This window comes from Drosophila elegans, unplaced genomic scaffold (assembly GCF_018152505.1).
Source record: "Drosophila elegans isolate 14027-0461.03 unplaced genomic scaffold, ASM1815250v1 contig_208, whole genome shotgun sequence".
Lineage (NCBI taxonomy): Eukaryota > Metazoa > Arthropoda > Insecta > Diptera > Drosophilidae > Drosophila > Drosophila elegans.
This window is the reverse complement of record NW_024545578.1, coordinates 248228-271086: the sequence shown is the minus strand read 5'-3', so window position 1 is coordinate 271086 and position 22859 is coordinate 248228. Positions and strand designations below refer to the sequence as shown.

The window sequence follows — 22859 nt, the reverse complement described above, 5'->3', positions numbered from 1 at the left end:
GCGTATGCGCAATCTACACTGAGCGAATGGGCGGAAAAGGGGATGTGTAAAGCTCACGTTGATTTGTTTTCCGGCTCTTCAATTGCTTTTTTCGAGTGCGTTTTATTTGTTTGTCGTGTGAGGACCCAGACTGCGCGGGTGTTAATTAAATTATGGCTTTTAATTCAATTGTTTCTGTTCGACATGTGCATTAATTTATAATCGAATTTGATCAAAATTCAAAGGGGATTCGAACAGAACTTTATTAATTTATCATGTCATGGGAATATGTTCGTGGGAACGTGGGAAGACCTAAACAAATATTATTGATGTCCATGTTTGCTTTGAGCTAACGTTAAAAGCTTATGTGCAGCTTATAAAAAATGTATAATATTTGTATAATATTCGAACTAAGATAATGAGGTGCAATAATGCTTCCTGTAGAATGACAAAAAACGTACAAATATATTATTATTTTTATTATATTATATATTATTATTCTTTATTTATTTTTTAGACGCTGACATTTTTTATTGAACTTTAAAGATTTTCACAGAAAATTAGTTTCAACTGAGAAGTTAAAATGATTTTGTTTATTTAAATTTTTCTTCAAGTCATGACCTTTAGGACACCCCTTCCCCGTAAATACCATGCAAATTCCATTAAAAAGCCCCAAAGCAACTATAAATATTCAGAGGTCAAATGATGCCCTTAAGCGAAACTTAAAGTTGAATTAAACTAGGCAATCTAAGCCAAAATTTAAATCGATTAGCCTTACTAAAAACTCTAAGCTTGCACTTGTCCTAGCATTTGTAAATTCTGTCCCATAACTGAACTGAAATATTTCCCTCACCAATTATGTTGATTAAAGCGAAATATTTATATTCCCAAACCAGCTATCACGAAACCGTAGCCCCTCACCACTATTTGTTAATAAATTAAACAAATTGAGGACGGATCGTCGGGTCCATTGATGTGTAACTCTGGGATATCGACGAGTCAGCGTCGTTTTATTAATGGGCAAACTTAGTGACAACTAAATGCGTGCTCCGAGGTGTTTCGAACCGGTTCGGGGCGGGGGTTTCGAGCTTCGAAGCAGGGGGAAACCCAGCAATTAAACGAGACCAGCCCGAAACAGGTGAACAAAGCGCTTGCGACCCACCGAAAACCCAAGACTTAAAACCTAGCCCCAAGATCGATCTCTCTATATAGGGGAAATCAAAATGAGGGGCTTGGGTCTGTATTTCTACGCTAATGATTTGGATTGTAAGATCAACTCTGGAATGCCTCAAAACTAACACTAAAACCGAAACGGATACCCAAAACAAAAATCAAACACAAACCGAACTTGCGTGTTCGATTTCTGCTGGAGTTTTGAGAAATTATTTTTTTATGCTAAGTATTTTTGAGCAGCAACGCAAATAATGTGTATGCAAATGGAGATTTTAAAAATATTTTCGGGCCCCCTCCATTCGTTTTTCAGGCGACATTGTGTCTCGCCGAACTTCGCTTGCTGCCCATTAAAAATGCTAATTTCCGAAACATTTTTTAGTTAAAAGCAAGATCCGAAAAACAAATACAACAGCGGTGTGTTTGCTCATTAACAAATGAATTAGCCAGAAAATGTTAAAAGCAGAAGCAAAAACAAAACGATATTAAACTATACGACAAATCTCTGCATAAAGTATGAAAAATCTAATTGAATTAAATTATTTATTGTGATCAGTGTGCTAAATTCTCTAAGAGGAGTGTGCCAAAGTAATCACATGATGAACTATTGAAAACAGTGTTTAAAACTAAAGAAATAAAACTGGGAAAGCCTACAGATACCCAATCCGTTGTAAATTATTATAATTATAATTATATTAATTATAATTATAATAATTTTGTCTAAAACTTCTTCAGAATTTTAAAGATAATTTTAAATTTTATAAAAGTTCATGCACTTCAGTTTGTTGCAAATGAGTTTACTTGGTGTGAAAACTATAACTTAGAAACGCATTTACATCAAAGATACACCCAAAAGTAAAGCCTTTATTGAAAACAGGAATACAAGAACAATTTATGAAATATTTGTTATTTAGAATTTCGGTAATACCTTAAAACAACATAAAACATAAGAAAAGAACTTTATCTAAGCCAATTAAGTTAAAAAAATTTCAAATTTAATGTTTATCGATACCTTCCCAGAGAACAGTTGTAAGCAGTTAAATAAAATAAATTGAGCTAAAAAAAATTGAAAAAAAAATATAAATAAATAAAAAAATGAAATGAAATGTATTTTAAAGAAAAAAACGTCCAAAAATTCGTCCAAATAACCCAATCTTGGACCAAATAAAAAATGTATTATGCGATAAACACCTGAAAGGAGGCAAAATAACAACCGAAACTTAGCAATAGAAAAATTGTATCTCCAAAACTAAAAAAAGCAATAACAGAAAACCAAACGTCAGGGGGAAAAACTTGATGATGAAAGAGCGTCAACGGCGACGTCGACGTCAGCAGAACAGCGGCAACGGCAGAGCAGCGACTGCAGTTTGCGCATCCCCTTAATTGTGTTTTGTTTTCGCTGCATCTCGCTCTAACAGTCGTCTTGGGTTTCGTAGTAAAAACGTAAAAATGAGAACGGGAAAAGAGACAAGTGAATTTTCACTCTAGCATACACAACACACACAGCAAAAAAGGCGCGCGAACGGTGGGAATTCGTGGAACGGGCGATCTCAATGAGATGTGGAATGTATGTGGAAGACATTTGCTTTTGTGTGGAACTTAAGAGCGCGGATCAACTGACGATCCAACTGTTTTTGAGTTCCAGCAAAACTGGAGTGCCAGATAGAGAGCCAAGATGCAACCACAAAACCGTAAAAGTTTTAACAGGAATTCTGGGGGCGTGGCACTGACTCACAATTGTTTTTATTTTGGAAAGATCTCGATAAAGTCCCCAAAAATAAATAAAAGGAAAACAAAAAAAAAGGCATCCGCTGCAGCAAAAAAGCAATTAAAAGAAGGAAAACAAGTGCGTCACTTACTCATAAATAAATAAATAATTGATGGGCGGCGCATTCGAAATGTAAAGAAAAAACGCAAATCGTTTGCCAATTCGCGGCAATAACGGAACTGTGACTTGCAAATAGCAAATTCACTGAAGTGAATTCGAAATAAATAACGGTTTTTCAAGGTGTATTTGAATTTTTCATTTTTTTTATATTTCAAATAAAATACTAAATATGTACATATATCGGAAAATAGCCAATAAAATGTATAACATGTAACACCTATTGCTATATTTTTTTACATTTGATAGATATGCTTTTATTTTTCCCTTTTTTTAGTCTTAAGTAACAATAATATTAAGGGTGTGAACCTACTATTTGAATCGGCTAAAGAAATATATCCTTTTTTCACTTCCAGTTTTGACTAGTTTCGATGAGTACTTTTAAGATCCTAATTAAAGTTACATTATCCGTATGGCAATTGTTTAATCATTTAATCTGCTTAGCCTAACACTTTTTAAAACATAAATTTTAAAACTATATATAAAAAAAACCAATAAATAAATACTTACCAACACACTTATGTACTTGCATTGTCCTTCCTCATTTTATCTCTTTTGCATCCTCTAAAACTGCAACTCGCTCTCTTTTCCCAGAGCTCCCTCTCGTTTCAGTGCATGTTCCGTTGCTGGCGTTCCGTACTTTTAGCGCGCTGTCTGGCTGGCCCGTTCGTTCATTTTTTCATTTCATTCCATTTGAGTCGTCGAGACATCGTTCTCTTTGTCAGTTCATTCGATTTTCAGTCGTCGTCGAATTTGGTTTACTGTGCGGACGAACTGAAGTGACAATAGTACTTCGCGGCAATCCTATATAGGAGTGATATAAATTAACAGAAGGGATCATTTCCAAAATTTGATTTCGACCAGTTAAGCCCAACAACAGGCCGAGTAGCAAGGCAACTGGCTGAGTATTCCTTCAAGCGCGCCAAAAAGAAAAGCGAGTTCGTGTGTTTACGATTTACAATTAAAGCAATTTTACAATTGTCGCGGAAAACAAGTGAAGAAGTAAATAATAAACTGAAGCTGCAGCAAAATCAAGACAGCTCAAATAAAATAATTAGTGTAAAAACCAGTGAAAAGAAACTGAAACTATGATTAAGGAGAGCGGCTGACAAAAGCAATCTGTTTACCGTTGTCTTCAGCTCCTTCTGCCTCCCCGAAAACGGAGGAGACCGCGAAAAATACCATGAAATGTAAAAGCTGGTCCAACAAACTCAACAACTACGTTGTGCGCAAACTAAAGTCCATCAAGGTAAATATTCCATCAAGTAATTAAAAAAACAATGAAAAATAAGAGCCTAATTTTTGGGAAAAATATATAACAAATACACAGAACCGAACTTTTTGACTAAAAACGTGTTAAATAATACAATGTTTAAAATAAAAAATATTGAGAAATATTTATATGAACAAGATACATTTTTGATCTCTGTTTTCAAGATTTTAAAATCTCAATTCAACTAAAATTCTATTTTGGTAAAAGGAAAACTTTTAATCTTAAAAAAAAAAGTTATAGAGTATACCTTACTCATGAAAAAAAAATTAACGTGTTGAACTAGTTAAATTTTTTATGTAGACAAATTAAAGTTTGTCACATTTTTATTGATTTTGTCAACTTATTTCTGGGATAAAAAAAATTCATTTAAAATAACTTTAAAAAAAATACTGTCATCCGGAAAAAAAGGGTCTAAAAAACTCGAGTCTTGTAGAATTTTGTCAGCTTGTAACGTGTAAATTAAAAAACAACATTAAAATAATTTTTCTACAGCATTTAAGTTCAAATTCGCCAAACAAAACAATTTCTTATATTTTTTGTCAAACTTAAAGAAAGTGCTAATATATGCTGTCCTGTTCGTCTACCACATCTGTAGCAAGTAAATATACATCATTTGTGAGGATCCCGTTGAATTATATTAGATTTTAAAAGTTTCCATTGGCGTAAAGTCCCCACTAAAATAAAATAATACAATGGCTGCCTATAGAAAAACCACTTTAAAACTCATCTAGATGAAGTTGATATGCTTGTAGTAAGTAATGCATGTATAAATATATATCAATATTAATAGGCAGTGGATGAGTATAATTAATTGGCTGGCACCCTAATAAACCCTGGGCAACGAAAATAATATATGTCAAATTTTTTTGACAGACGGGAGTTAAAAAAATTCATTTAACAACTGCAGTTCATTGCCTTAAACTCCATTTGCCATTTAAAAAAAAAAACGAATCGAAAAAAATACATAAAAAATGTTTTCATGCTGGTGGCAGAGGTTATTTTTCTTTGTATTCAGTTGGTTTCTAGACAATAACTTATCTTCCTTTACACTTTTAATTTCTTTTTATTAGCAGCAGGGGTAATAAATTATTTATTTATTTAATTTTTTCTTGAAATCAGCCAAATCTGATGATTTTATTCTGCTCTCCTCTCCACCTTTCTTCCTCTTTATCACAACTTTTCTTCTTGACCACTTGCCGTTTTGCCGTTTCCTTTTTGCAAAAAACTCGAGAAGTAGAGGAAAGAAACCAAAACGCAGACACCTTTCACTTGCATGTCTGTTGCTTGATTTGTTGTTATTATTATTATTATTGTTGTTACACACTCACTCGCTGCTCACATACATATTTTATAATATTTATTTACATTTAAAGTTGCCGTCGCTCTCTTTGTTTACTACGTCTCCCCCTTTCTCATCTGCCTCTTCGCTTTGTACGCATTTTGTTTTGCTGCCTTTCATTTCCACTTCCTTGTTTTTTTTTTTTCTGTGTGTATTCCTTTTCCCCTCCCCCTTTGCTTTGTTTATTTTTACACCTCTCTCTTTCTCTCGCGAAAATTCCTCAAATTCTTTTTTGTCCACATTTTCCAGCGGGAAAAACGAGTTTTTCCAGCAGCGCCGCATTCTTGGCCCTCCCTCTCCCCATCTCTTTCGCTCTCTATCGCTGTCTCTGCTTCTTGCTTGTTTACAGTTAGGAATGCGGTCTCCCGCGCTCTCTTACACAAAAAGAGAGCGGGAGTTCGCGCTCTTTGCTTTTATAAATTTGGATGGGAACACGTTTTCGCCTTCTTTATTTTTATAAAAAGTCGCTGGCAAACAATTACAGTGCAACAATTACTCTCTCAAAAGTGGCGCGCAACTTGTTCGCCTTGTAAAAAATTGCGACCTCATTTAACTGGGCTAGAAAGAGAGAGCGCGATAGGGCACCGGGAGAGCGCAGTCGCTCTCTCGTGTGGCGCTCGGCTCCACTGCGTCCACGAGAGAGCGAGGAGCGTCGCAGACCGCGAGACTGCGGAATGGAAGTCACTTGCTTATTGGATTTCAAACCGGACGCTTCGTGCACGCGGCGCTCCACTCACGCACACGCACACACCCACACCGCGCTGGCATTGATATACATATATAAATGTGTGTGTTGCGATTAAATAATACTCCACAAAAGGCCAAACAAATTACATAAAATCGGAATCAAAATAAGTGTCCTCCGTGTTGTGTTCAAAATATATAACCAATTGTTTTCATTAGTCAAATTAAAATAGTAAAACGTATAAAGCGTAAAAGTTCCTATAAAAAAAAACAACGTCTCCGTTTCTTAAAAATTTTCCTACTGCGTCGGAATTATTGTCTTGGTTATTGTTATTGTTGTTGTTTCTGGCGAATTCCTGTAGAATTTTTGTGTTTTGTTTCAACAAACATATACTAGTGAGATTATTAATTTCTGCAAAGAAAAAACAAAAACGAGAGTGTGAAAAATAAAAACGAGCAAAAAATTAATATTTGAAACCCCACACACATATACACAAAGGCACGCGCAGAGCCGAAAAAATACGCGCGCTTTATAGAGTGTGTGTGTACGCTGGTTCTTCTTCTTCCTGCGTGTGCCCATTGGAATTTGTACCCCAAATCGCAATTACAACATACACAAACAGAGAGCGGCCCTATTTGCCATCCTGTTCTTTCTCACCCGCCTAGTATACGCAGCCAGGAGAGTGGAAGAGAGAGAGAGAGAGAGAGATAGTTTTGTAATCGTCGATGCCACAACGCGTAAACGTAAGTGTGTGTGTGTGTCAGCGAGAGCCAAGCATTTGCATTCTTGTTTTGCTCTTTGTTGCACTCTCCGCGTGCATTTTCATTCATAAGCGCATTTTTACTATAGCTGAGTTGTGTTTTAGTATATACTTGACAATAATTCTAGGAAATAATACTAAAAACGCCGTAAATAGACATTTGGATAGACACTTTGAATTAACAAACAGCAGGCCTTGCTTTAAAAAAAAAAAGTCTATCAAAACCACAAACTCTAAATTTTCTGTTCGAATTTTTATAACAAAGTCATAATTTTTAAAATGGACCTTATGCAGGTATTGTGCAGGTATTAAGCGATCTAAAAAAACGTACCACACTTGGAAAAACCGCCTAAATTATGAAAATACATACCTCGTGGGTTTGTCAAAAAAAAGGAAAAAATTATCGTCTGATTTGAGGTAACAAAAGGCGTTGGCGAAAAATACAAAGTCAAGAAGGACGGGCATAAAAAACGTGAAAAATTTCCGCGAATTGTTCATTACTTTTTGTGTACAAAAATTGTGTCTGCTGATGCCAGCGAGGCGTTAATGCCCCACCCACTTAGTAGCTAGGACTTGCACTATCTGGTTTTATCAGGAACTTGGTGGTTAAGTGCAGTTAAACCTTAGTTGTGAGTTCCGAATAGGAACAATTTAAATTTGCTAAGGCGATCGAGAACTAAACCAATGCAAATTTTTTAATGAGTAAACAGAATCTTATTATTTAGTAGGTAACTAGATTGTAAAGATTTTAAGCAAAAACACTAATGATAGTTTGACCATTTTGTGTCTAAACTGCGTGTGTGTGGTCTCTATCAGCAATTTTCCATTTTAATGTTGTGCCAAAATTAAAAACATTGTGTATATTTAGCGTGTACGGTTTTGGTTTTCCTTTCGCAATAAACTTTGCCCGCATACCTTGAGATAGACACGAATCCCTCGGTGCTTCCCCCTCCCTTCTGGCTATTTCTAATCAAACGTCCCCTCTTGTGGTGCATGTTCGCTTTCAATTGGCTGCATTCTGTAGACGAAAATCTTATTTATAAATATAAATTGAACACAGGCACAGGGGCGTGCGAAAGGGGGATCGGTTCGGTTTGGCCTGAGGTGGCAGCAGAACGTCCAACGGCGTTGGCCTGGCAATAAAATAGATTAATTTAAATGTCATTTTTGTCTAGACGCCGCAGACAACGCCGACAACGAGACGTCGGGCGGTATTGCTCTAAGTTTAAAGATCGGTTACATATATCCCCATTCCATCCCCCACATGATGCATATATAGGATCGGACTCGGACCTGTGTCATATGGTTTTTGGTTCTTCGGCTTTTTCTGATTTTCTGGCCCCAGCACACGCCCACTCTGGCGAAACTTTCTAGATTGTTTAAAATTTTTCAACAGCATCTTTATGGACCTTCTTGATATCGCCATTATTATAACCTGCGTCTCGATGCAAATAAGTTTTCGGCTCCGCGGTTAAGTAGAAATCTGGTTTAACTCATGTAATGGACAACAATACAATTCGGAATTTTGGGTATTTCCTGTTTTGCTTTTGGCCTCCGAAGCTTTTTTTCATAGCTTTTTGTGCCATTCACCAATTGGTTGACCAGTTTTAGCCGCTGACGCAGATCGTCGGTTAATTAGCCTCGCAGTCGCCAAAAAGTTTTTTTAAAAAAGTAGGTTGGCAACTTTATTTAAATAATTTTTTTTGTGCGTTGGAGCGGCAGAGTTCAAATACCGAACAATTTCTATGTTTATTTTGTTTACATTGGCTCGTGGGTGTATCACGGAGGACTGTTGAGGTCATGTCTTAACATAGAGAGGGAGAGACCGTATCTTTCGAGGACCGATATTTCTCAGACTACCATTTGGGTTGGGACTTGAGAGTGCTGCGTGTCTAAAAAGTAAACCAACCGCATTCCAATCTGAGTGACGCACGTCGGACCCCGACCAAAACTATTTTCATTGAGAGTTTGTTGTTGTGCCGTAGATAGTACACCTGTTTTAGGAACGGGCCCTTTGGGGCCTTTCCCAGACGATCATTGTGGATCGAAGCTTATTGTCTCTTCTTTTGTTTGCCTTGATTCCCAGGTCAGGTCTTAAATACCCGAATAACTAAATACCCAAAGTCTGGCCTGGTTGCATTCGTATCTTAATCTTTGGCTCTAAAATTAGCCACCTGCTTTCATTGACGCATCTGCTCACCTTGTTTTTATTGCTTTTTGATTTTTATTCAAATTTCATCTGTTTTGTTGGTTAATTTTATGGTGTGTCTGTTGCATAATTAATAATCTGGGTTGAAGCATATTTCGTTTGTTATCTGAGCTGGGCGTTTGACGTTTGCTGTAGTATAGTTGCACACTTTGTTTATTCATGTGCTAAGCACTTCACACTTTGGGCTGCGGTCTGTAGTAGCTGAGGGCTTCCCCCCGTGGCTTTAATTCCTTGAGAAATCACGCCACAGAAATTGGATTCGCTTAATGAAAAACTGGTCAACAAAGAAACACGTACGAACGAACGAGCGAGCGAACGAACGAAAACAAAGACAAAGTCCAACAGCATAAACTTCTAATAGAAATGTAAACAGGTGGCAATGAACTTTATTATATTTTATGCTCCAAGTCCTTGAACCCGCCAAAATCACACAAAGTAAAGCGTAGAGCGAAGAGCAAAAACAACACGGCAATGAACTTGACGTCAATGGCGGACCATTGGGCAGACAGTCAATGTTGTTGCTGGTTGTCGGTCGGTTGTTCTTGTTTTTGCTGCTGCCTTTTGTGGACCTGTTCTTGAGTTCCGCTTTTAAGCCCCGTCTTACGCTTCTTCTTCTTCCTCTTCTGTTTGTTCGGAGGCTTTGCGGCTGCGCAGCAGAAACTTTATTTATTGCGTGTTCAATTCCTCTTTCAATATAAGCCTCTGATTATTAGTTGAAAGGAAGTGAGTTATGGGGGTTAAGATATGGTATTTTTTTTTATAAACATATCAATAGTGGGAACTCGTGGTCAATATAAAAGACAAGAGACTATTTTTTTACAGGCGTCAGCCGTCCATCGCTGACTAATTTAGCTATCTGGCAAGTGGATATAACAGATCAGCAACGAATCAATATTCCGAAATCAAATCTGGAATAAATTATTTATACTAAATTGCAAGCATGTGTGCATAATACTCTCAAACTGGAATTATTAAGGCAGAAAATTAACAATTATAATGAACAAATTGGGCCATCATTATCTAATTTATTTGATTTGGCCAGAAATGCTATTCAACTAAATCATCATATTCCACAATCTTTTGACTGCATTCTAATCATAAATATTCCCGTCTATGTCTTCGCAGATTAACGGTACACAGCAACAGCTCCAATCGCCAAGTAGCGGCGCCAGCGGAATCGCAGCGGCCGCAGTCGTCTCGGTAGCAGCCGCCTCGAGCAGCAGCAGCACAACAGATTGCAGCGACCACTGCAGCAGTAATAGCGTCGAGCAGCAGCAGCAGTTCAACATTGCTGCCACTACAGCAACATCGGCGACAGCGGCAACAATGCCGGCTATGGCCAAGGAGAAAGCCTCAGCACCTGTGTCCTTGGGCGAGCCTAATTTCGGGGATCTCAACCTGAAGGAACTGGCCGTGGTCGTCGGAGCCATGGCGACATCAGCGGCGGCAACGAGACTGCACCAGCAACAGCAACACACGTGCGGCTGTGGAGCGGCAGTCACTGAGAATAACAACAACAGTCGCTACGGCAGCAGCAACAAGTATCTGACAAATGGTATGTTATAAAAACGTATATTTCTGCATTGCCCTTACTTACGATCATTAGCTATGAATTTCGGGTTTCTGCTTTTACATCTTTGGAAAATGTTTTATTTATGCGCTGATTCTGTAGGACATTACCAACGTATCATGCCCGTGGGCAACATGTTGCTGCTTCGACACTAACGCCATTTCTCTCTCTCTCTCTCGCTCTGGTTTCCCTCTCGTAGGTCACACTTCGCCTTTGGCGGCAGCGGTTGCCAGCAACAGTTCGTCGGTGGCCATAACGCCGCAGTGCAGCAAGTTGTGCTGTCTGCAGCAGTATCAGAACGGCTTGTCCGAACTGAGGCAGCAGAACAGTTCTCTACAGTTGTTGGGCATGTTGCAGCAGCAGCAGGCGCAACAGCAACAGCAGCTAAAACAGCAGCAACAGCAGCAACAACAGCAGCAACAACAGCAGCAACAACAGCAACAACAACAGCAACAACAACAACAGCAGCAACAACAGCAGCAGCAACAGCCGCAACAGGCGCCTAGAAGGTCGCCAAACGATTTCATTTTTGGTCGGTACATTGGCGAGGGAAGTTTCAGCATAGTATATCTGGCGGTGGATATTCACTCGCGCCGCGAGTATGCAAGTAAGTATTATAAAGTTTGGTAGATAGAACTATACGTTAGTCTTTTGTCAGTATACTTTGTACATATATTATATATCTTATAAGCAACCCGGCGATATGCCGCAAAACTTTAAAACTGAAGACCGCCCACAGCATTTGAACGGCATTTGTTTGGCCTCTGCTTGGCGCCAGCGCGAGAATGCGGTCGCCACGTAGACGCCACGCCATTGTTGCTGTTCTGCCCGTCACCTGCTCGGCTTGCCAACAATCGCCGTCTACATGCGATTATGTGCGAAACCGTCTTCTAGCAGGGTATTCCTGTGGGTGTGTCGAATACTGTTTGGACTGAATGTCAGCATACTTCAGCTTGGTGGTTCCTTCTAGTTTAGTTTATTTCTTTCTCTAGTTCAAAGAGCTTTTTATAAGCCAAAAAGCTTAACAGCGGCTTGTGTTCGCTGGCAGGCGACAAGTTTGTCGACGATCATGTAATATGCCAGGGACGAAAACAACAAGAAATTTGGTGGGACGCTCACGTGACCCTTTTGTTATTGGTAATTTCATCAGTTTGCCAAAAAACCGGCACAGAAAACGTCAACGCAATCGGCGAGTACTGGGCGAGCACAGTTTGGCGTCGTTATCAGTCTGATAATGCAAATGTCGCGCCGTCTTTTGTTTTATTTCGCTTTTGTTTAGCTTGTTTATCGATTGAAGCCGAAAGCTGACGTTAGTTGGCGAATACTCTCGGTGCTCTCACTTTTGATCAGCTGTTATGCCGTTCCCCGTTTTATATTGCAATTTCAATAAACGGCAAATAAGCCAGTCTGAAAAGCAGCTGTTAGCTGTTGTTGTTCACTAGATTTCTAGTCGCATTGTTTTTAGAGGTTATATACATACATATGTATGTACATATATTTATACAAACGACACGACGCTAGTGTGTATTTATGCCGACTTATTTTTCTACCTTGTTGTTTATTTGTGCTAAGCCAATTTGCTTAAAGATTTTCAGTTGTTCCAGTGCTTTTCAGTGGGCGTGAGCGAAGGGGGAGGTGGCAATGATTTTGCCACAGCAGCAGCAAATCAATATTCGAGCAAGAAGAGGGCGGCACGTGTCGCATAAATGCTAACGCCAGCAGAAACACGCACAGCCAAGCAAAGAAGGCGGGTGAGGAAAAGAGAGGGCGTGTGCAGGGGAATAACGGCGCGTGGCTATCAGACTGCATTTGCTTTCAGGGGCGGATCCAAGGGGATATTAAGAAATATTGTAGGGGAAAGTGATTAGGGAATAGTACAAACAAATATATTCACTGTGTTGATATTAAGTTTACTAAAGTTATTTATTTACTTATTTTAAGGCTGATGAAGAGCTATTCCATTTAGTTCCGCCCCTGCTTTAAGTATAGACTCCACTGAACGCGATAAGTTATTGTTGTTCTGCCCGCTTTAATTGCATTTAAAACGAAAGGCAATAATAACAAAGTCAAGTTGTTTAAAAATAGGAAGCGCACACACACAAGTTTTTCCCCCACGCGTGAAATTAATAAACAAATTTAGTTTGCACTTTTGACATTGAATCCGATGTTGTTGCTGCACTAAATACAAGCAAATATTGACAAACAATTTACAATTGAGAGTCGAGGCTGCTAGTTGGAAGGTCAACGTTTGTTTTTTTTGCTTACATATCTTATTTTATTTTCTTTTCTTTTTTTTCCCCGTTGAATGGGTTTCATAGCCAGCAACAATTGTCTGCCAGCCACATACGCACACACTGACAAACCCACCTCCCAAATTCACGATGAACCCAGCAGTTTTCGTTTTCATGCGTCCTGTCTTTCTCCCACTTACGCACTTTGTCCGCCTCTTTGTTGTTGTTTTTCATGTTCGATGACGACAGCGGCGTCTATTCGACGCCTTACGAAGCACAACATACGAAATTCGGTTTAGGCTTTTCACATTGCGCAGCTATTTCATCATCTATGGCAACAACCAATACGTAACCATTTTTTGGGGGTATCTTTATTTTCAACTTACCTGGATTCCCGCAATGGAAGATTTTTCTTGGCGACACGTGCTCTTACAAATAATAATCATTTGCGCAGACGTCACCGTCTTAAGAAAGAAGGAAGATCAACAGCTGTTACTTTCCCGGAATTTCTTAAATATAGAGTCTCCTAAAGTGAGATGAACGGATATACAGTTATAGTTGGTAGTAAGGCCAGACTTCTTAAAACGAAGTCATGTTGCAAAAAAACATATTTTCAGTTGCTAAATTTTAGAATAGCTGTTGTTCTGAAGAAAATGTTGAATAGGGATTAAAATTAATTAGATTTTTTAACATTTTCCGAGTACTCGGCAATCCCCGCCTCTTTTTTTCGGCCTCTGAACCCGCAGACGCAGACTCGAACTCGTTTGCCCTTCTTATCGAGTCTGCCGCTCCGTTTCAGTTTCCGATCCAGTTCTCCATCCGTCCAGACTCTTTCTTGGGGGTTGCTGTCTGGTATTTTCTTTGCATTCACCTTTGCCTGGGCCCCTTGGTCCTCGAGCTTCATGTCTTCTTGTGCGTCTATACACTTTTTTCCGTCGTGTTATTTTTAATTACACATTTATTTTTGGACAGCAGCTGCTGCTGCGCAGTCGCAGCTGGCTGAGGCTGAGGGTATTCAACTGAAATAGCCGCTCCTTGGGAGAGGGGGTTTTTTTCTCAGCTCCGTAATATGATATTGGGCCGGGGAATTGGGTCATTCAACCCATAATGACTTCTGCCGCCGGAATCCTTCTTCCCCAGGCTTATTCATAATTCTGTTGTTTTTTCACCTTGCTTTCCGTATTTTTTTTTTTTATGGATGCAACAGCTGTTGTGGTGGGTAGGTGGTTTGGGTGGCTCTTGCACGTGCCAAGGACATTTGGCCGTCTCTTGGACCCCCTGACGCTTTATGACCGAAACTAAATAGCGCCAGGAAGTCGCGCTCAAAAAGCAGGAAGAAAAGATATGCAAGTGAGTCCGCGCAATGTTTTTTGTTGCCTTCCTACTCCTCTATTTTTATTGCACACGCAAACACACGCATCGTAGTTGTCTCTGTTTAACAGTTGTATTCAAAATCCTTTGCGTGCAGTCAATATGTCGTCAAATCCACCCAACAATATATAGAGTAATACCGCAGCTCCAAAAGGGCAATAAACTTTTGCTAGCCAAGCGAGAGGAGCAACAACCAACAATAATAAAAATAAAAAGAGGCACACACACACATAAAAAGCCAACTCCAAAGCAGGATTACAGTCAAGGCAGCTAAATTATAACTAACAGGGAAGTTAAATTCATCCGATCAATGTTGTTCAAGAAAACTCCATTTGAATTGTTTAACTAAAATGAATTAAGTGATTAGTTTTAATTAGTGTTAGTTTTCAATAATTCAAAATGCCGTACGATAAGCTTTTATGTGCCAGCGGCCACTGTATTCAGAAAACCAGGCTCTTTTTTGCAGGCTCTTTTCTCCCGTTCTTACTCTCGTTTCACTGCCTTTTGCTTTTGTTTACCTGGGTGGATTTTTTATTGAATGTCCCCCTGGTCACATTTCGGTCTGCCTATTTTGCGTCTCTATTTTTGCTTTCATTTTTTTTATGTTTTGTTCCCCACTTCTTTGTGTTTGAACCAAATTCAAATGAGTTTTGGCGAAGCGTCCGCCAGTTACGTCATTGATTTCCCTAATGGGGGCCAATTAATTGAAACTGAAGTAGATCTGCGAGAACGTGAATTTTGTGTTAGATTTATGTCGACAATCGAAGGAACAGAACAACAAAGTTACCGCCAGGCCAATTTCCAATTTTATGGTAAGGGGGGGCTACATTTTGTCGCGTCTGGTTCCCCAAATTTGGGCTGATCTCACCTGGTGGTCGTACAACGCGTTGTTTCTCCATCTTTCCACCCTCATCAGATCTCCGCTCTGTTACCTAGTCTTTGGGGAAAATACTTCCCCTGCAAGATCTCCGTAGATACTCAAGCTCTCTTTCGGCTTTGGTTCAAGCACCTCTTGTGTTTCATTCCCATTTGTTCACCACCCGACGGCCTTGCGATTTCCACTCAGAAAAAAACTGGTCCCAATAGTTTGAAGTAGAACACTCCTTAAATGTCTAGATCACAGATCTTTGTCAAAAAACAAGTAAAAAATCATATCTCTAAGCCCAACTGAACTTCTTTCGGAGAAAATATTGCTTTTCGATTTATCCATAGGTATAGTAAATTCCCAAGTGTAGGCTAAGAGACTCTTTCTTAAAAATTCTCTCTTAACTGCATCATGTTTTCTGTCTCATTTTGGTCGTTGTCCTCTAGCAGCAGAAGTAACAACAACAACAACTTGCAATTACAATGAGGTTGTAGCTTCTTTATTTGGGTTTATTTTTAGAATCTGTAAGTCTGTCCTGCTTTAGCGAAGCACTGCTTTATCGACTTTGTCAAAATGACTCGCTGGTAGCTGGTGTTGTTTTTATGGCATTATCGCTCTGTCTCGCTTTTCCATTCTAAAACCCGTTGGATTACATTCCTTGCAGCACCACAAGTTGCATTTTTCAGCTCTCTTGTTTTTGTTTTCTGCACTTTGTGCTTTGATTAGCCTTTGATAAGCATTTTGCCGCCGCTCGATTTGTTTTTTTTTCCCGTTGTTATGGCGAAAAAAGGCCCGGGAAATTTTTTTATTGTTACGAAATGACGAAAACATGTCAAGGAAACAGGACGAGACATCTTCTTAAATATCGCTATTTTAGCGGGAAAAAATGCCGAGGTGACAACACTGAAAACAAGAGCGAGCTTTGGGCAAATATTTATGCTTAGACGGCGAATTTGCGCCGTTTTTTTTTATTTTAATTTTTTTTTTTTAATACTTTTTCATGGCTCTGCAGCTGGTTGCTGGCTGTTTATTTATGTGTGTTTACTTACGGAGCTGTTGTTTTTGTTGTTGTAGCACATGCTGCAAGGCAGTGAAAAAAAAGAGAAAAACGGCAGCAAGTTCAAGGCTATGCTTATCAGCGGGCCATTAAACCTAACCAAAATCGAAAAAAAAAACAAAATATCAGAGTGGAGCCGAGTGAATAAATAATGTGACTTTTTCAATTAAAGCGAAGAAAAATACCAAAAGCGGCCAAATAGAGCTATTTTTGCAATCGGATCGCATCTAGCGATGATCCCACTCATACACACACACCAATTTGCGCAACAATTTTTTGAAGGTCAATCTTATTTTTACGCACTTTTTGGCTTTTCTATCGAATGGGAAATTTAAAACGCATAAAACACATTTCGCTTTTTCTTTTTTGATTCCTTGAATTTTTTGTTGTTGCTGCCGCCGGGCTTTGTTAATCTTTTAATTGCTGTATTTTGCTTTTCCTCTTTGTGTTTATTTTGTTGCCACTCGACCGACGACTTATCGCCCCTCGACGTTTTTTAGACTAGATTCCAATTTTATTTTTTATTTTATTTGATTTTTCTCTGTTCTGTTTCCCCACTTCTCCCATGAATAGTTGTTGGCAGAACGTTTTGTTTTGATCTTAACAGAGGGACCCGCACAAAAAAAAAAATGCAAAATTATCTTGAAATTTATTTTTGTCTATAGATTTGTGATAGTATGAAATGTGGGCAGATATGGTTGAGGCTAATTTATTATTTTTAGCCTTGTTGAAAAGATTTGTGATTTTCCGTTGATTGTCAATCAAAATGCGGGATTGGCGATTGGAAAACAAAATAACGGCAAGCAGAAACAAAAGGGGAAACAACTACTGATAAGCGGTCATAACTCTTCACATAATCACCGTTAACCCCGCAAGTGAAGGAAAGGGATACAAGGAAGCCGGGCTCAGGTTTAAAACCCCGTTTCGCATGGTTCACCATGCTCCTCTTCCTCTCTCCGCGGGTTCCAGTTCAACAACCAGTTTAGAATTTATTTAGCTTTGTGCACTCTATCTCGCTCCAAGCTTTGGTTTTCTGACCAGCGAAAAAGGGACGGAAGAAACAAGTTTCTTCTAAGCGCGCTCGCTTTCGTTTGTGTCTCGCTGTTAATTTAGCAATTTGAGCTGAATTCTGAATTCCTCCTTCTTTTCGCTATCTTCCTTGCCCTTCCCGCTCTGCCTATTTCCCTTCTGTCTCCCGCTGCATTAATTTTAATAAATCACTCAAATAAAGGCGTGCGACAGGGATAGCACTAAGAGCTCTGTTTCTGACCAGACCACAAAATAGTCTCAAGCAAAGTACAATTGACTCACCAAATTCGAATTGTGGGAGGAAGTCTCCTGGCCTTTGACAATTTGGTCGCCTGTGCCAAAAACTTTTTCCATGTGTGAGCTGTTTTATTATTCTCACGCGTACATTCTGTGTGCTTATATGTCGCATTTTTAATTAGAATTATTTAATGCTCACTTGCATTGGTGTTTGTCTTTGGGACTGTTGTTGTCAAGAGCAGTTCCCGCAAGTAAAAAGTGGTTTGGCATTCAAGTCGGGCTTATGGTTATCGATAGTTTGCTCCACTGAACCAAATTAAGGTATGTTTAATTTCAAGTTAGAAATATAATTAACTGATCTTTAATAAATCGAATATCTTCTGAAAACATACATATGTACATACATATCTTCTATTTGCCTATAAATTATTCTTACGGTAATGTTGGTGCGAACTCAGAACTGCCTTATATAATAAGCAGAAATCGCTCTCTTGTCTAAACCATCTACTCTTCTATTCTTCTCCTTCCAGTCAAAGTATGCGAAAAACGGCTGATCCTGCGTGAAGGGAAGCAGGACTACATCAAGCGGGAACGCGAGGTTATGCACCAGATGACCAACGTTCCCGGCTTCGTAAACCTGTCGTGCACTTTCCAGGACCAGCGCTCCCTCTACTTTGTGATGACGTACGCTCGCAATGGCGACCTTCTGCCGTACATCAACCGCGTGGGCAGCTTCGACGTGGCCTGCACGCGCCACTACGCAGCCGAACTGCTGCTGGCTTGCGAGCATATGCACCGCCGCAACGTGGTGCACCGTGACCTCAAGCCGGAGAACATCCTACTCGACGAGGACATGCACACTCTGATCGCCGACTTCGGTTCCGCGAAAGTAATGACGCCCCACGAACGGGAGCTGGCCACGGAGCACTGCTCAGAGCAGCGGCGGAGCCACTCGGACGACGACGACGAGGACAGCGATCGGCTGGACAACGAGGACGACGAGTACTATGACCGGGACTCGGAGGAACTGGACGATGGCGAGAGCTTCGAGGAGCATCAGCAGCAGGAGGAGATGGATTCGCCGCGTCACCACCAGAGGCGGTACAACCGTCGCCGTAAGAACAGCTTCGTGGGCACCGCCCAGTATGTATCACCGGAGGTTCTCCAGAACGGACCTATAACCCCGGCGGCTGACCTGTGGGCGCTGGGCTGTATCGTTTACCAAATGATCTCTGGCCTTCCGCCGTTCCGCGGCAGCAACGACTATGTCATCTTTAAGGAAATCCTTGACTGCGCCGTGGATTTCCCGCAGGGCTTTGACAAGGATGCGGAGGATCTGGTACGCAAGCTCCTTCAGATTGACCCGCGCGACCGTCTGGGTGCTCAGGACGAGTTCGGCTACTATGAGAGCATCCGGGCGCACCCCTTCTTTGCCGGCATCGACTGGCAGACGCTGCGCCAGCAGACCCCGCCCCCCATCTACCCGTACCTACCGGGCGTGAGCCAGGATGAGGACTTCCGTTCCAGTTACAGCGTGCCCGGGGACTTGGAGCCGGGCCTCGATGAGCGGCAAATATCGCGACTTCTCAGCGCGGAACTGGGCGTGGGCAGCAGTGTGGCCATGCCCGCCAAGCGATCGACCGCAAAGAGTAAGTGATCCCATACCCTGTACTCCAAACTAAGTCATTGACTAACCAATTCCTCGTCTCTCTCCAGACTCCTTTGACCTGAGTGATGCCGAGAAGCTACAGCGCCTCGAGCAGCAGAAGACTGACAAGTGGCACGTGTTCGCCGACGGCGAGGTGATCCTTAAGAAGGGATTTGTGAACAAGCGCAAAGGTCTCTTCGCCCGCAAGCGAATGCTTCTGCTGACCACCGGACCGCGACTTATCTATATCGACCCTGTGCAGATGATCAAGAAGGGCGAGATTCCATGGAGCCCAGAGCTTCGTGCCGAGTACAAGAATTTCAAGATCTTCTTTGTTCACACGGTAAGTGTTTGCCAAGGGTTTTTGGATTAGGGAGGTACGGAATATCATATGTTTGTTGATACGATGACATCACAGCTAGTAGCTCTGTCTCTAGTCGCCAACCAAAGCAAGACAAAAACAAAAAACATTTGAGCGCCAGTTTATGGCCCCGGCACGTGTTGGCGATGAAAACAAATTAAATGCGGCATTGAAAACTGCACACGCAACGAAGATAATGATTATGGCGGAAAGCTTAACCAATTTCCCTTCTATTTTGCTTCATTGCAGCCAAATCGCACCTACTACCTGGACGATCCCGAGGGCTACGCCATCCACTGGTCGGAGGCCATTGAGAATATGCGCAAGCTGTCCTACGGCGACTCCTCCTCCTCCACGTCCGCATCTGCAGCGTCATGCTCGAGCGGCAGCAGCAATAGCTTAGCGGTCACCTCTAATTCCTCCGCAGCCTCCTCCAGTAGTTCACCCACGGCGCGACGCAGTTCGCCCGTGAACGCTCCCCAGCCATCTACGGCGTCCGACACCAGAACATTGGGCAGCAGCAGAACAGGAACGTCCCCTAGAAAGAAGACGGCGTCCAAGTGAACGGAAACCAAGTTGTAGCAATGTGAAATTAAATTATAATTTAGTAGAAAATTCAGTGCAAAAGAAGCGATGGTGGCGATGGAGAAGCGCGAGGGTATAGAAGTAAGCATGGCAGTAGGCATAGGTGATAAAGAGGAACTAATGATCGTGTCTCTAGTGCTAATTAGAACCCAATTTCTGTTTTTCGTTTTATATTGTGCTTAGGGTGGAGAATAGTACTTTAATATAAACTAATCTAAAGTTAAATACATCAGTAACGGCTAAGTAAATTCAATTTGAAACTTAAATTAAATATTTATATACAACACATGAATACACATATATTCGTATTTACCGCGTAGTTAGTCACAATTTAAATAAATTATCGAACTTGGGTAAGATCGAGATGCAGATCAGATCGATGGAGGTGAGAAAGCCGTATTTAATTTTTGAATTACTAGAAAAATGTGTGAAAACTGTATATATGATATGGAGAAGTGGGATTTGTATTTCTGTGTTATGGTGGCAAAACAAATATCGCGTAGATGTTATGTAAATTTTGTAAACAAATGTAACTATGTAAAGAACTATATAAGCTATATCTGCGCACGGCAAAAAGAGCCTAAGACCGGAGGTAAGGTGCCCGAAAACCATCAATGCAACATCTACGAGCATCGATGTTTTTCCAGCTCCTCCGCCCAGCTTTCTAGTTAATTCTAATCTAATGAACTACGCTAATTGTCATTACTTATCATTGTCATTATGCTTTTCGTTTACCTATTTGCCCTATGAAGAAATGTATAAGACTTGAGCTACTCTAATTGCAACCCTATTGAAAGAACGAATTTCAAATTTAATTTAATTTTTATTTAGTAAGAGCCGCCACTAGAAACTCATACCCCGGCTGGCTTTCCAATACGGCCGGTGGTTAACAGACCCAAGTTTGCAAGAAATCGCGGTCATTTGTCGATACCCGTTTCCAATTGAGTGTGTAAAACAAGTCTTATACAGTGTAATGTGTAATAGATTTAAGACAGACTGGAGAAAAGTTTCTAAAACTCGCGCGTATTAGTTAAATTTTGTAATCGCCCATCCCCTCCCATCCCTAGACTTAAGATATAGAGAATAAGAGACGAGCAGAGGTGTAGAGTAAGGACCGAAGTTGAAAGAAAGCAAAAAATACATTTTGTACATACATATCGCCTTTGGGCGTGGCAGCGATTAGCAGCCTCGGCAGTCGATATAAATATAAACCTAATTTAATTTGTTTGTAACTCCTAAGTAAATTATTTTTGCTAACATTAAGTAAAATAAATCTAACGCAAGATGCAAACACACACACTTACATAAGTATACAATTAATTAAATTAAATGAAAATTACGATTTATTGCGAGATGTCATAGAAAGAAAAACCACTAATAGTGAGAAAACTGTAAAATAAATATTTAAAGAAATTATATAATATCTATAAATGAATACCATATACAAAAACGGCAAGAAGCGAAACAAGTTAAAATATAAAAATTATAATATGCGTAAACTACATTGGAAAAAAAATCAAATCGAGCAGAAAGAACGTATCATTAAAGAAAAATTAAAAATACAAAAACATTTCAAAAACCACAAAATTTAAAGAAATTTGTTTTCATTTCGGTTTGTTTGGTTACACGAATTGGCAATATCGAACCAATTGGATATTTGGTGAGCGAATCCCATTCCTATTCACCCAACTTTTCAAACAAGCAAGAAAACTTACGAATAGGTTTCGACAAGTAAAAGAAACTAACCATAGCAAATACACGAAGAAAAACCAGATGTTCATTACCCCTTCTTTTGTGCTGCAGTACCTAAGAGAAAGAGGAGAGAGTTTCGTGAGCAAAGGCTACAGACTCGAAATTTTTGTTTGAAATTTGAATAAATTACAAATTATGTGTGTTTCAAAACAAGGGGGTACGTGAGGGTATTCCCAAAATTACAGTATTCTATTAGTACCAGAAATTAAATGAACAATTTTTCATTTCATTTCTCTTTAAGCTATTTTATCCAAAAAAAGTAAGAAAAATGACGAATGGATTAAACGAAGATCTATGAAATAGAAAAAGTGCCTAGTTATTCAATAGACGTTTAGATCATTCTTGAAAACACAAACATAAATGTCATTAAATGTATTTATTTCTCCCGGGCCAATTGTATACGATTTATTTTGAGTACTGGGTACATTGTTTTAAGTGCACTTTTGACTGTTAAATACTTGTTATTGTTTTCGATCCTGAATTTTTAAATTTTCTAGTCCAGCATAATAATATATATTCAACACAGTTTATGTAATAAGCAGTATACAATTACCAACAGTAATAATATCGTGTACTACATAAATATTTACATAAATTTACATTAAACTCCAATTGTATATTGAATCAATATTATTGATAAAGTCGACAGTTGAGGCGGATCGACCGTTTTATCAATTCTAGGGGTGCTAGACTGAGTTATATAAGAGAAAGAGCCTTATCGAGAACTCTTAAACGTAAACGTAATTCAATTACCTTGCAAGTATCAGATACACTATCCAAAAGTAATATTTCTGATGGAGTGGTCCTTTAAAAAGAATTGAATAGTGGATCTAGACTGCAACGTTGTATTTTT

General features: G+C 39.7%; 1 protein-coding gene across 2 annotated transcripts; it reads left to right on the top strand.

The window, feature by feature from the left end:
• Window positions 1–3760: 3760 nt before the first annotated feature.
• On the top strand, window positions 3761–21493 carry LOC108145931 (3-phosphoinositide-dependent protein kinase 1). 2 transcript variants are annotated; one of them, XM_017271634.2, is made up of 6 exons: window positions 3761–4283; window positions 10426–10855; window positions 11070–11477; window positions 18191–19309; window positions 19377–19651; window positions 19919–21493. In XM_017271634.2, exons 1-6 carry the CDS (start codon window positions 4218–4220, stop codon window positions 20231–20233), a joined length of 2613 nt encoding a protein of 870 aa, XP_017127123.1. In that variant the 5' UTR covers window positions 3761–4217; the 3' UTR covers window positions 20234–21493. The 2 variants fall into 2 exon arrangements, with proteins under 2 accessions (XP_017127123.1, XP_017127124.1); XM_017271635.2 differs by lacking the exon at window positions 3761–4283 and adding an exon at window positions 6331–7074.
• The last annotated feature ends 1366 nt before the right edge of the window (window positions 21494–22859 follow it).

Bases quoted from the DNA above. Each gene is read 5' to 3' on its own strand.
- LOC108145931 (XM_017271634.2), top strand. From the start codon at position 4,218: ATGAAATGTAAAAGCTGGTCCAACAAACTCAACAACTACGTTGTGCGC. The intron at 10,856-11,069 runs GTATGTTATAAA...TCCCTCTCGTAG, and splicing joins CAACAAGTATCTGACAAATG to GTCACACTTCGCCTTTGGCG. The intron at 11,478-18,190 runs GTAAGTATTATA...TTCTCCTTCCAG, and splicing joins CTCGCGCCGCGAGTATGCAA to TCAAAGTATGCGAAAAACGG.